Below are 11,592 nucleotides of genomic sequence, written 5' to 3'. Positions count from 1 at the left end.
ACCTTGAGCCCCTCAAAATTATGAATTATTTTATTTGGTTATCCAGATTTAGTTCTTTCACTGTAAATTTATGCACAGTAAAAAAGATGTTTCTTTCAAATATTCGTGGACCTCTTAATCTACATCATTAATCAAATATTTCTCTATTCAAATATTTCATATTTCACAATCAAATATCACACCAACCAAATATTTATAAATATCACTGTCACTTTAATTAATATTTTACTTTCATTTATATAAAATCATTTCATCACTTTAATTACTTTTATATATTATTTATAAAAATCCAACATTCTTCATTGATCACAGAAAAACGTGTTGCGTAGATTTAATTCAATCATCCATTTATATTTCACATAATAATTAAATATAATTAAATAAATATTAAAAAAGGGGAAAAAAAGAATAAAAAGAAGCTCGACCCAAGCTCATGGGTCGAGCTCTTCACCACCCAAGCTCTTCACTCTTGACCCTTGAGCTTGGATGATATTTGGATGACAAGGCTTGAATTATATCCATTGTTGTGGATGCCCTATACGATCGAGACATGGTATAATTTATAGTATTAATTTGAAAAATATTCGCATGCATGTCTGATATTCAAAGAAAAAAAATTGAAAGAAGTGAGTGAAATTTCTTTCTTTTTTATTTTTCCATAAAAGACTAAACACGAAATTTGAAACATATAAGTTCGTCGATCATATCCATCGTGATCGATTCCTGAATTATTTATGGAAAACTATTGTGGCTAACAATTAAGGTACTGTCTTTTTTTTGGGAAGCATTAAGGTACTTGTATTAATGTACATTATGATAACATATAATTGGTGTGCAACCTGCAATAAATTTGATGTAGTCCCACCAAAAAATTATTCTCTCACAGACCGTATATGTAAGCCTAAGCATATTTGCTATCTACTAAAAAAAACGCACATGGTACACAATAGCGTCATGTGAGTCATGGACACTTCTTTTAAAAAAATATTTAAACTATCAAAAAATACAATAAATTGACGATATAAATTATCAAAAAATTACAAAGAGACAAATATACATGACTAAATATATATATATATATATATATATATATATATATATATATATATATTAATTTTTATCAGTATTATTATTTCATTTAACAGGTGGAGCAGAGCATATAATAGCATGGCATGTGAGTCTAAATAATTTAGATATATATGTGGTCTCATAATATTTATAAATTCATGTAATAAGTCGTGTCGAATGGGTGTGGAACGAAGTATGAAGATTACAGATTCAAATGGGCCATATATTAATAGGAAATCGTGGTCATGAAATTAAATGCTTGTTGGCAATTTATAAAGGTTAAAGATTATTTTGAACAGAAGCAGTGATTGAAATAGTAAACCCTGCGTACCAATGACATTCTCAAGTCACGCCCCATATATATATATATATATATATAATATATATATATATATGTGACTCAACTGGTTAAATTTTTTTAACAGTAGAATTTAAAATTCGTATCTTAAAATAGGCCATTGAATAATATCTGAGAATTAAAATTGAGCATTTTCGAAAATTGTCCTATTCCATTGTTGTGACGATCGTTCATTGTTGAAATTGAACTCTCCCTCATTGTTCCAATTTCTGAAATAGTAGAGTTCCAAATTTGTATCTTAGAATCGAACATTGAATAATAGCTGATAAATTTTACATTTGAATTTTCGAAAATAATTGGCTTATTCATTGTTGTGACAGTTGTTAATTGTTGCAATTGAATGATTCGAAATCTATTATATTTTTTACTCTAGTTGTAACTGAATGTGGAATTTATTTTGTTCCATTATTTAGTTTATTGATATATATTCATGCCTAACATAGAGTCTTCTTCCAGAGGAAACAAGAATTTGTCATTTGTTGGTAGTTGTAGCTAGGATTCTTAATGGGATTTATTTGATTTCGATTCCTAATAGTTCTGCGTACATTGATCGAGATCTTCCAGAATCTCGGAGAAAAATTGTCATGCCATAAATCTTGAAATTATGATGAAGTTGCAATTGTGATTATCGTACCAAATGAAGCGATCTGGAAGATGATCTCTACGTCATATGTAGCTAGTAAGAAGTCCCTAGACACGTTGAATGTGACCTTGTTTTCCAGAGTGCCATTTTCCCTCCCTACAGATGTCTCCTTCAACTCCATTATCTCTGAAGAAAGCTTACGGAAAAAACACCGAAATAATGAAACCCATTTTATGGATTTGAGCTATACTAACCCGAATTGTAATTGGTTGACGAGCAAAACTTCCCTATGTTAAAGAAAGCTAATGGCTAGAAATCGCTTGTCTCCATGTCTACTGTAGAAGGCTTTTTGGTGAGGTGAGTTTTTACACACGGAATTTGGAGAAATAGATGCCCTTATATATATAATTTTTTACATTTAAAATTGATATATAAATTGACTATAGGATCGACAACCGGTTCCTGACTTGTCTATATACGACGTTTAGGGTTCAAGAGGTATTTTTTGGAACTTGGTGATTATACCACACAAGGGTAAGTTGGTGCTCGATCATGCATCCATTATTAGTACGTTCCTGATGTAGGACTTTTTATGCCTACATTGACTAAAATCATACCTCATTTAAGGTAAAATAAATCAATAATTAAGCTCAGCATTCAAGTGATATTGTAAGTGATATACAATCATGCATTTGGCATTAGTGGCTAATTAATCTATATAAGGACAATTGGTGCTCGGTTACCCTCTGTTAGTGCCTTAAATATCACAATCGATACATGAACTTACTATATTCGTACCAAATTTAATGTTAAACACAACTCATGCAATGCAAGTGACACACACAATTCCTTGTCTATTTTGTGTACAATAATTCCTTGTCTCAAGCGTAGTGGACACATACAATCATGCATGCTGCATTACTCGCTGATTATTCTACATAATGGTAATTCGATGCTCGATTATCATATGTTAGTTCTTGATTGATGAGGTTTATTCCGGAATTGACTTTAATCGTACCAAAATTTATGGTGAAAGGTACAAAAAAAAAAACATAAGACGTTTGATGAATGTCCATTAGTATACCGATATGTCATCTAAATGTTGAAATGGATGTCTCTTTTGTTTAGAAAAAGTTACGAGTTGATCCATACTAAGTGGATTAAAACTACGTAGTGATGAGTAAGTGGAAATGCAAGTGATATACAATCATGCATGTATCCATTACCTGCTCATTATTTCACATTATAAAATTAATCTGGTACTCGACTAGTCTCCGTTAGTTCTTGATTTACAACGTTGTATCCTGAAATTGACTATAAACATACAAAATTTGATTATTTTTTTTTAAAAAAAATTTCATCAAACCACATAATTATCACATTTATCAACGCAGTCGAAGTTGACATTTTTTCCCCACAGCCATGGACGGTCCTATTGTCGTTATTTTTTTAAAAAACAATCACACTTTGTATTTCTATTCTCAAATAAAAATGGACAACTCTCACGAAAAAAGTTGATGCGCTTCACACAATTTTTTTTTTTGCACTTCTTACGCTTGTATATCTTTTTATAGATGGCAAGAAGTACAAAAGATTAAAAATATAATATTAATATATTATATTAGGCATATCAAAAGATAAGATTTTTTATTCTACTTGTTTGGATACTTAAATATCATATATTAATTAATACCAAATATGAAAGAAGTGATACTCAAATATTATAAATAAGTATCATATTTTCAATATTTTGTATCAATTTTCAGACGAGAAAAAAATATTGGTCAATGGAGTGAATAAATATTTTTTTGGTGGATCAAGAAATACGGGACACATATTTTTCCTGACAGAGACTGACTGCAAATAAAAATATTCTTTTGGGGATTTATTGATATTTTTCGAATAATTGAAAATTCATCATTGGATGTCTGTCATAAGTTTGAGAAATTTGTGAGACTGCGCTTTGACTTTTGCACAGATCCACCCCCAACATGCTTTGTTACTTGTTAATTATTATACGTAATCATCGTTGAATTATATCATTAATTTAATTAACAGGATTAAATTTGTAATAAATCAATAGAATGTCGAGCTCAAATGTGTATGGTCTAGTGTAGCTAATTCAATTTGTGAATACACCAATTAAAAAAATATAATCTTGTTTGCGTACATACCAAGAATTTATGGTTTAATTTTTTATTCATGGCTTACAATTTATTTCTTTAACACATTCACTTTGTATATCATCCTTCTATAGATAGGAAATTAGTATGATTTAGTTATTATAAGTTTCATATCGACCCATTGACTATTCAATTATTATTATTATTATTATTATTATTATTATAAGTATGATTCGATGTTTACTATATTCTATCAACATTTAAAACAGATTTCAATAATGTTGACTGCGATTATTTCATTTCCATAATCATAGTGTTTTATATATATATATATATATATATATATATATATATATATCAAAACCCTTTCTCATATGCTGAACCATTAAAATCTGAAGAAATCAACGTTCACTAAATTTAGATTTTTATATGTTTCATTTACGAATAATCGTGTTGATTATCATTTGATTACAGAAGAATAAAATTGAAAAATGTGGAGGCTCAAGATTGCTGAAGGCCACGGCCCGTGTTTGTATAGCACCAATAATTTTGTAGGCAGGCAAATCTGGGAGTATGATCCTAATGGGGGAACTCCGGAAGAGCTCGATCAATTTCAAAAAGCTCGTGACGAATTCGTTGAGCACAGAAAGAAGGGGTTTCATTCATGCGCTGATTTGTTCATGAGGATGCAGGTATATGTGTATATCTATATCTATACTATCTATATATATATATATATATATGTAAGTTTGAATTGTGAATTTACTTAGTTATCCTTTCACTCACCGTTACTTCATTGATGTTTTACTTAGTTTCCATTTCACTCACCATTACTTCATTAATGTTTTATTTATTTATTTATTTATTTAGGTGAGATATGAGTTTGAATTGTTAATTTACTTAGTTATCATTTCACTCACCATTACTTCATTAATGTTTTATTTATTTATTTATTTGATTTTTCAATTTTCTGATCTAAAAATTGATATTGAAAATAAAAATAACTTTATTTCATTATTTTAGTTGAATGAACGACAAATATTACAAACACATTAGTATGATATTTTATTTTATTTTTAATTTCATAAATTGTGATATTTAATTAATGTCTTAATACACATATCAAACTTCAAAAATGTCATTCTTTATGGTACTTTTCCAATGAAAATGGACATTGATCAGAGCATGTAGATTCTATATGCTCTTTTGCAAATTTTTCTTATATTTTATTTTTCGTATAGTTTGATTAGTTTGATTTATTTCAACTAGACAGAGAAATTAATGATTAATTAAAAAGAACGAAATTACTTTCTATTTTTATATTAATTTATTAGAAATCCTTATAATTTTTTAACGAAGATAATTTTTTTAATAAATATGAATTATAATAATAATTTAGTTTCATTCATTAGAAATTAATTTTCTAAATATGATATTTTTTAACTTTGTATTACTTATTATTTTATTTATATATGTGTTCTGCTTCACATATTTATTTGATTGATATTATATAAAAATGTATTTACCATGAAATATTAATCATCTATATTAATTTACAAATGATCCATTCTGATATAAAATTAAATATTTATAATATGTATTCTAAAAAAACAGAGAAAGTTAAACAAAATTCGCAAGGAGTTAAAAGTTAGCAGATCTATATACCTATAAATATATGAATTTGATTTTTGAATTTTCTTAGTTACACTTTTACACATCATTACTTAATTAATGTTTCATTTATTTATTTTGGTGAATTTTTAATTTTCTGATTTAAGGGTTGAGATGGAAAATGAGAATAACTTTATTTCATTTTTTAGTTGAGTTGACGAAAAATATTACAAATACATTAGTATGATATTTTTTTTATATTTTTAATTTAATAAATTGTGATATTAATTAATGTCTCAATATATATCTCAAGCTTACACTTTTCTACAAGTGTTATAAAAACTATGCGAGAAAATATTATTTTTCTTATTGTTTTTTTCCAATCAAAATGGATATTGATAGCATGCAGATTGTATATGCTCTTTTGCAAATTTTTCTAATATTTTATTTTCAATATAATTTGATTATTTTGAGTTATTTCAACTTTATTCAGTAGAAAAAGAAATTAATGAGAAATTAAAAAGAATGAAAATTATTTATATTTTTGTATTAAATTTATGAGATAATCCTTATAATTTTTTAATTAAGATAATCTTTATAATAAATATTAATTATAGTGTTAATTTATTATCATTTGTTAGAAATTAAATTTTTTATATATGATATTTTTAAACTGAATGTTACGTATATGTGTTTTACTACACATATTTATTTGATTGATATTATTTTAACTTTTCATTTAACATGAAATTATTAATCATCAATATTAATTTTCAAATGATCTATTATGATATAAATTAACTATGTATAATACATATTTTTTTTTAAAAAAAGAGAAAGTTAAACAAAATTCACAAGGAGTTAAAATTTAGCAAAAACAAAATTGATATTTACCATAATAACAAGTTTAGTGATTTTATTTTAACATCATTATGATAATTTAGTTAATTAAGAGAATTTTATTTGACAATCTCTAGATGCACTTCATTTAAAAATATTGTGATTTTGGTTTTAGTAATATTCATTATTCTATTAATTTTATTTTTATTGTTTTTCATTGTGAATAATATTTGGATGAAAAATATCTTTGTTAATTTGATAGAGCTTATCATTACGTTATAATCACACGAATTGAAAAATGTTATATAAATAAATGAATATATTCGATTTATCGTCATCATGTATTTTTATTTATTGTGTTTTGATATATTTAGATTAATAAATACTTATAAACAAGATGTTATTCAAACGATTTTAAAAATTATCTAAATCTTTATTTTTTATTATTAGTCACCTACGTGCATCGTTGCACATAGGTGATCATTCCTAGTTTATAGAAATATGTAGGGATGTAATCGAGTCGAGCCGAACCGAACTCTTGAATGTTTGAGCTTGATTCGTTTATAATCGAGCCGAGCTCGAGCTTTATTTAACGAATATATGCATGGCTCACGAGCTTATTCAAGCCTTTATCGAGCCTAAACAAGCTTAATAAATATGAATTATACATTTAAATTTTAATTAAATTAATTAAAAGTAAATTATATATATAAAGAAAAATATATTATTCTTATTAAAATTTGTAAATTTATTATAATAAATAAATTTAATAGATTTTTCTATATATTTCATAGATAATATGCCAAATCAATAAATCAAATATCAAAACTATTATTTTTTCCTCTAAAAGATTACTCATGAACTTACCAACGAACATGTTCATGAGCTAACGAACCGAATACTGTAAAGCTTGAGTTTGGTTTGTTTATCTTAACGAGCCTCATTAAACGAGCTCAAACGAGTTTTTATCGAATCGAGCTTCGAATAGCTCACAAATAGTTTGGTTCGTTTACATCTCTAGAATATGTGTCAGTTCGATTGGCCCCGAACACTCGTGTACATAAAATATGACTTCCAAGAAGTAATATTGAATTTTATCCAACAGCTTAAAAAGGAAAGTGGGATTGACCTGATGAGTATACCACCTGTTCGAATTGGAGAAAATGAGGAAATTACCTATGAAAAAGTAACCATTGCTGTGAAGAAAGCTCTGAGGTTGAATCGGGCCGTGCAAGCAAGTGACGGCCATTGGCCGGCTGAAAATGCTGGCCCTATGTTTTTCACTCCTCCCCTCGTAAGCTGCCATAATTTACCTTCACTAAATTCAAATGGCAACGGTGAACTTAACTTTTTAACATGTATTTTTCCGTGACATTAGATTATTGCTTTATACATAAGTGGAGCAATCAACACGCACTTGACACCCGAGCACAAAAAGGAGATGATCCGCTACATCTACAATCATCAGGTATCTTCGCCCCGAATCAAGATCCTTATTAATTTTTTACTGCATGCACTTAAAAAATTTTGCTGCTTGTTACATAAAGAACGAGGATGGCGGATGGGGATTTTACATTGAAGGACACAGCACAATGATAGGATCGGCACTTTGTTACGTCGCTATACGTCTACTGGGAGAAGGAGCTGACGATGGCAATGGTGCAGTGGCGAGGGCTCGTAACTGGATCCTCGATAATGGTGGCGCCACGGGAATTCCTTCCTGGGGGAAGACATACCTCTCGGTGAAAAAAAACCCCAATAAGCCTATAATAACAAACGAACAATCCGAGAAGGAACAAAAAAAATGAACATAATCCCAACTTTTTTGCTTGTATCAGGTCCTTGGAGTGTATGACTGGGATGGCTGCAACCCACTCCCAGCTGAGTTCTGGCTTTTCCCTTCAATATTTCCTTATCATCCAGGTAAATTAGAGTGGACTCATGTGTCATTTTATCAGAAAAATATGTTCTTCTGTAATCTAACAAGCACGTGTTCTTCAATAAAATGCAGCAAAAATGTGGTGTTATTGTCGCACAACGTATATGCCCATGTCATATTTATACGGTAGAAAGTACCACGGACCACTCACGGACCTGGTAATGTCCATCAGGCAAGAGATTCACATTAAGCCATACGATCAAATAAACTGGAACCATGCACGCCATGATTGTTGTAAGGTGGGGGATTAGACTGCATAAGCTAAGAAAATCTGAAATTTCCTTTAAAAAATGGTAAGGGTTGCCTTATAAAATTTCTACTTTTCAACGCAGGAAGATGTTTACTACCCTCACACCTTCGTACAAGATCTGCTTTGGGATACCCTAAATTATTTTACCGAGCCGGTAATGAGGCGATGGCCTTTGAACAAGATTAGACAAAAGGCTCTGGATAAGGCCATCAACTATATGAGATATGGATCAGAGGAGAGCCGTTATATAACCATTGGATGTGTAGAAAAAGTAATATTTTCGATCACTTGAACAAAATTTTCCCTAGTTTCCTTCTTACATATTCAATGGATTTCATGGAAGAAGAGGGTGTTTATTACATGCATATACATATGAATGGGTTGCCTTGATCCAGAGTTTGCAAATGATGTGCTGGTGGGCGCGCGATCCCAATTGCGATGAATTTAAGAATCACTTGGCCAGGGTTCCAGATTACCTTTGGCTTGCAGAAGATGGCATGAAAATGCAAGTACGGAAAATACATACCAAATATCATTTAAGCTTTTCTTGTAGGAGTAAAACATAACAGTGAGAGATTTTTATTTTGTTGATTACGCTAGAGTTTCGGAAGTCAAATATGGGACTCTACTCTAGCCACTCAAGCAATAATTGCAACTGGCATGGTGGAGGAATTCGGAGATTGTCTTAAGAAGGCTCACTTCTACATTAAAGAGTCCCAGGTTCGTCTCAAGAAACCAAAGATGAAACGTGATAAAATATTGCCTAAAGGTTTATTTTAAGTCCTGGATTTAATCTCATTTGTGAATCATGTAGATAAAAGAAAATCCAAAAGGCGATTTTAAAGCCATGTATCGGCATTTTACTAAAGGGGCATGGGCTTTCTCTGATCAAGATCAGGGATGGGTTGTATCAGACTGCACAGCCGAAGCGCTAAAGGTGTGTCCAAATATTCTTTTTTCATAGTATGATCAGGAATATGAAAGCTCACTCGAATCTGATATTTTTATTCTAAGCAGTGTCTGCTTTTGCTGTCACAAATGCCAACAGAAATTTCAGGAGAAAAACCTGACGTTGAGCGACTATACGAAGCTGTGAACGTGATTCTTTATTTACAAGTATGAATTTCTTGTCATACATGAATGAATTTATGCACTCAAATCTTGGTGATTAGTACAACTGAGCTCTGTTTTATTTGTCCAGAGTCCTTTGAGCGGTGGATTTGCTATCTGGGAACCCCCAGTTCCACAGCCATATTTGCAGGTAAGCATTTTAACAAAAAAATCATGATATACAGGTGCAGACCAAAAGACCTCAAAAAGGGAGGACTTGTAGACATGACAAAATTTACAATTGTGTAACAGGGTAAACTTTTTTTTCCCTGGTTTCGTTCAGGTTTTGAATCCTTCGGAACTCTTTGCTGATATAGTCGTTGAGCAAGAGTAAGTTCTTATCCCTAGTTTAATTCCTTTGTTCTTTTACTTTTTTTTTTAGTATCTCTATCTTGTTTTTGGTATTTATATGATTACTCCTAATGTAGGCATGTGGAGTGCACTGCTTCCATTATCCACGCTCTTGTATCATTCAAGCGACTGCATCCAGGCCACCGGGAGAAAGAAATAGAGATCTCCGTGTCAAAGGCATTGCACTTTCTTGAAGAAAGACAGTGGCCTGATGGCTCATGGTGAGGCTTTTTCCCTTTTTTTCATTTTCTGTCGACATTTGTTCTCAGAAACATGAGATACTAGTCTTGGGATGTCAAGAATCTAACACCAAATACAAATCACAGGTATGGCTACTGGGGAATTTGCTTTCTGTATGGCACTTTCTTTGTGTCGGGAGGATTAGCTGCAGCGGGGAAGACATATGAAAACAGCAAATCACTTCGTAACGGTGTAAAATTTTTCCTGTCAACACAAAATGAAGAAGGTGGATGGGGGGAGAACCTTGAGTCCTGCCCAAGCATGGTAATTATTACAATCGTTTCACATATTTTTGGTGCTCATTTCCGATTTCTCCAAGGAACAAGTTAAATTTTTTTTTCTACAGAAATACACACCATTAGAAGGAAACCGCACAAATTTAGTGCAGACATCGTGGGCAATGCTTGGTCTCATGTATGGTGGACAGGTATAGACTCCTGGTTTTCTAGATGTCACCCGATTCAAAGGGAAACGGGGGGGATTAAGTTAAACCAAAATTGTACAACTACATGCATATGGTTGACTAGTGATTATAATAAACCAGGCGGAAAGGGATCCCACGCCCCTGCACAAAGCAGCAAAGTTGCTAATCAACGCACAGACGGAAGATGGAGATTTCCCTCAACAGGTAATTGACTTGTTATCTCTATAACTTCGGCTCTTTTAAAAACAAAACAGAATAGTGAAAGTTTATATATGATAATAAAAAATACAGGAAATCACTGGAGTTTACATGAAGAATTGTATGCTGCATTACGCCCAATACAGAAACATTTTTCCACTATGGGCAGTCGGGGAGTATCGTAAACGTGTGTGGCCATCCCAAAGCCTGTAAATAATTAGAAATCTTTTTTCTTACTTTTTACCCCCTCTGCAGGAACCAACCACGAGTTGCAACCCCAGAATCCAAAATATCATAATAATGCTGGCAAGTAGAGAACATTTATCTTGATTTCATTACCCTTTTTTTTTCACCAACAGAGAAATTAAAGCCCAGTACTTTATTCTCAAGAGTCTGGTAATATCATCAGTATCGATATCGTTCAAATCTACATAAATTTCATGGGTTTTAAATTTAATAACAATATTTGTATAGGTAAAATGCAATTTTATTTTTGA

The 11,592-nt window shown here is 30.8% G+C and overlaps 1 protein-coding gene across 1 annotated transcript; it reads left to right on the top strand.

The window, feature by feature from the left end:
- Positions 1-4,587: 4,587 nt before the first annotated feature.
- On the top strand, positions 4,588-11,308 carry LOC142518408 (dammarenediol II synthase-like). Its single transcript, XM_075621191.1, has 18 exons — positions 4,588-4,824; positions 7,689-7,877; positions 7,962-8,051; positions 8,131-8,325; positions 8,422-8,506; positions 8,595-8,761; positions 8,855-9,043; positions 9,168-9,281; positions 9,373-9,492; positions 9,587-9,709; positions 9,790-9,888; positions 9,974-10,033; positions 10,166-10,212; positions 10,311-10,454; positions 10,560-10,737; positions 10,820-10,900; positions 11,018-11,101; positions 11,189-11,308. The coding sequence occupies exons 1-18, from the start codon at positions 4,624-4,626 to the stop codon at positions 11,306-11,308; spliced, it is 2,286 nt and encodes a 761-aa protein (XP_075477306.1). The 5' UTR covers positions 4,588-4,623.
- The last annotated feature ends 284 nt before the right edge of the window (positions 11,309-11,592 follow it).

Source organism: Primulina tabacum, chromosome 11 (assembly GCF_025594145.1).
Source record: "Primulina tabacum isolate GXHZ01 chromosome 11, ASM2559414v2, whole genome shotgun sequence".
Classification (NCBI taxonomy): domain Eukaryota; kingdom Viridiplantae; phylum Streptophyta; class Magnoliopsida; order Lamiales; family Gesneriaceae; genus Primulina; species Primulina tabacum.
Note: the sequence above shows the minus strand (reverse complement) of the source record. Positions and strands in the feature narration are given on the sequence as shown.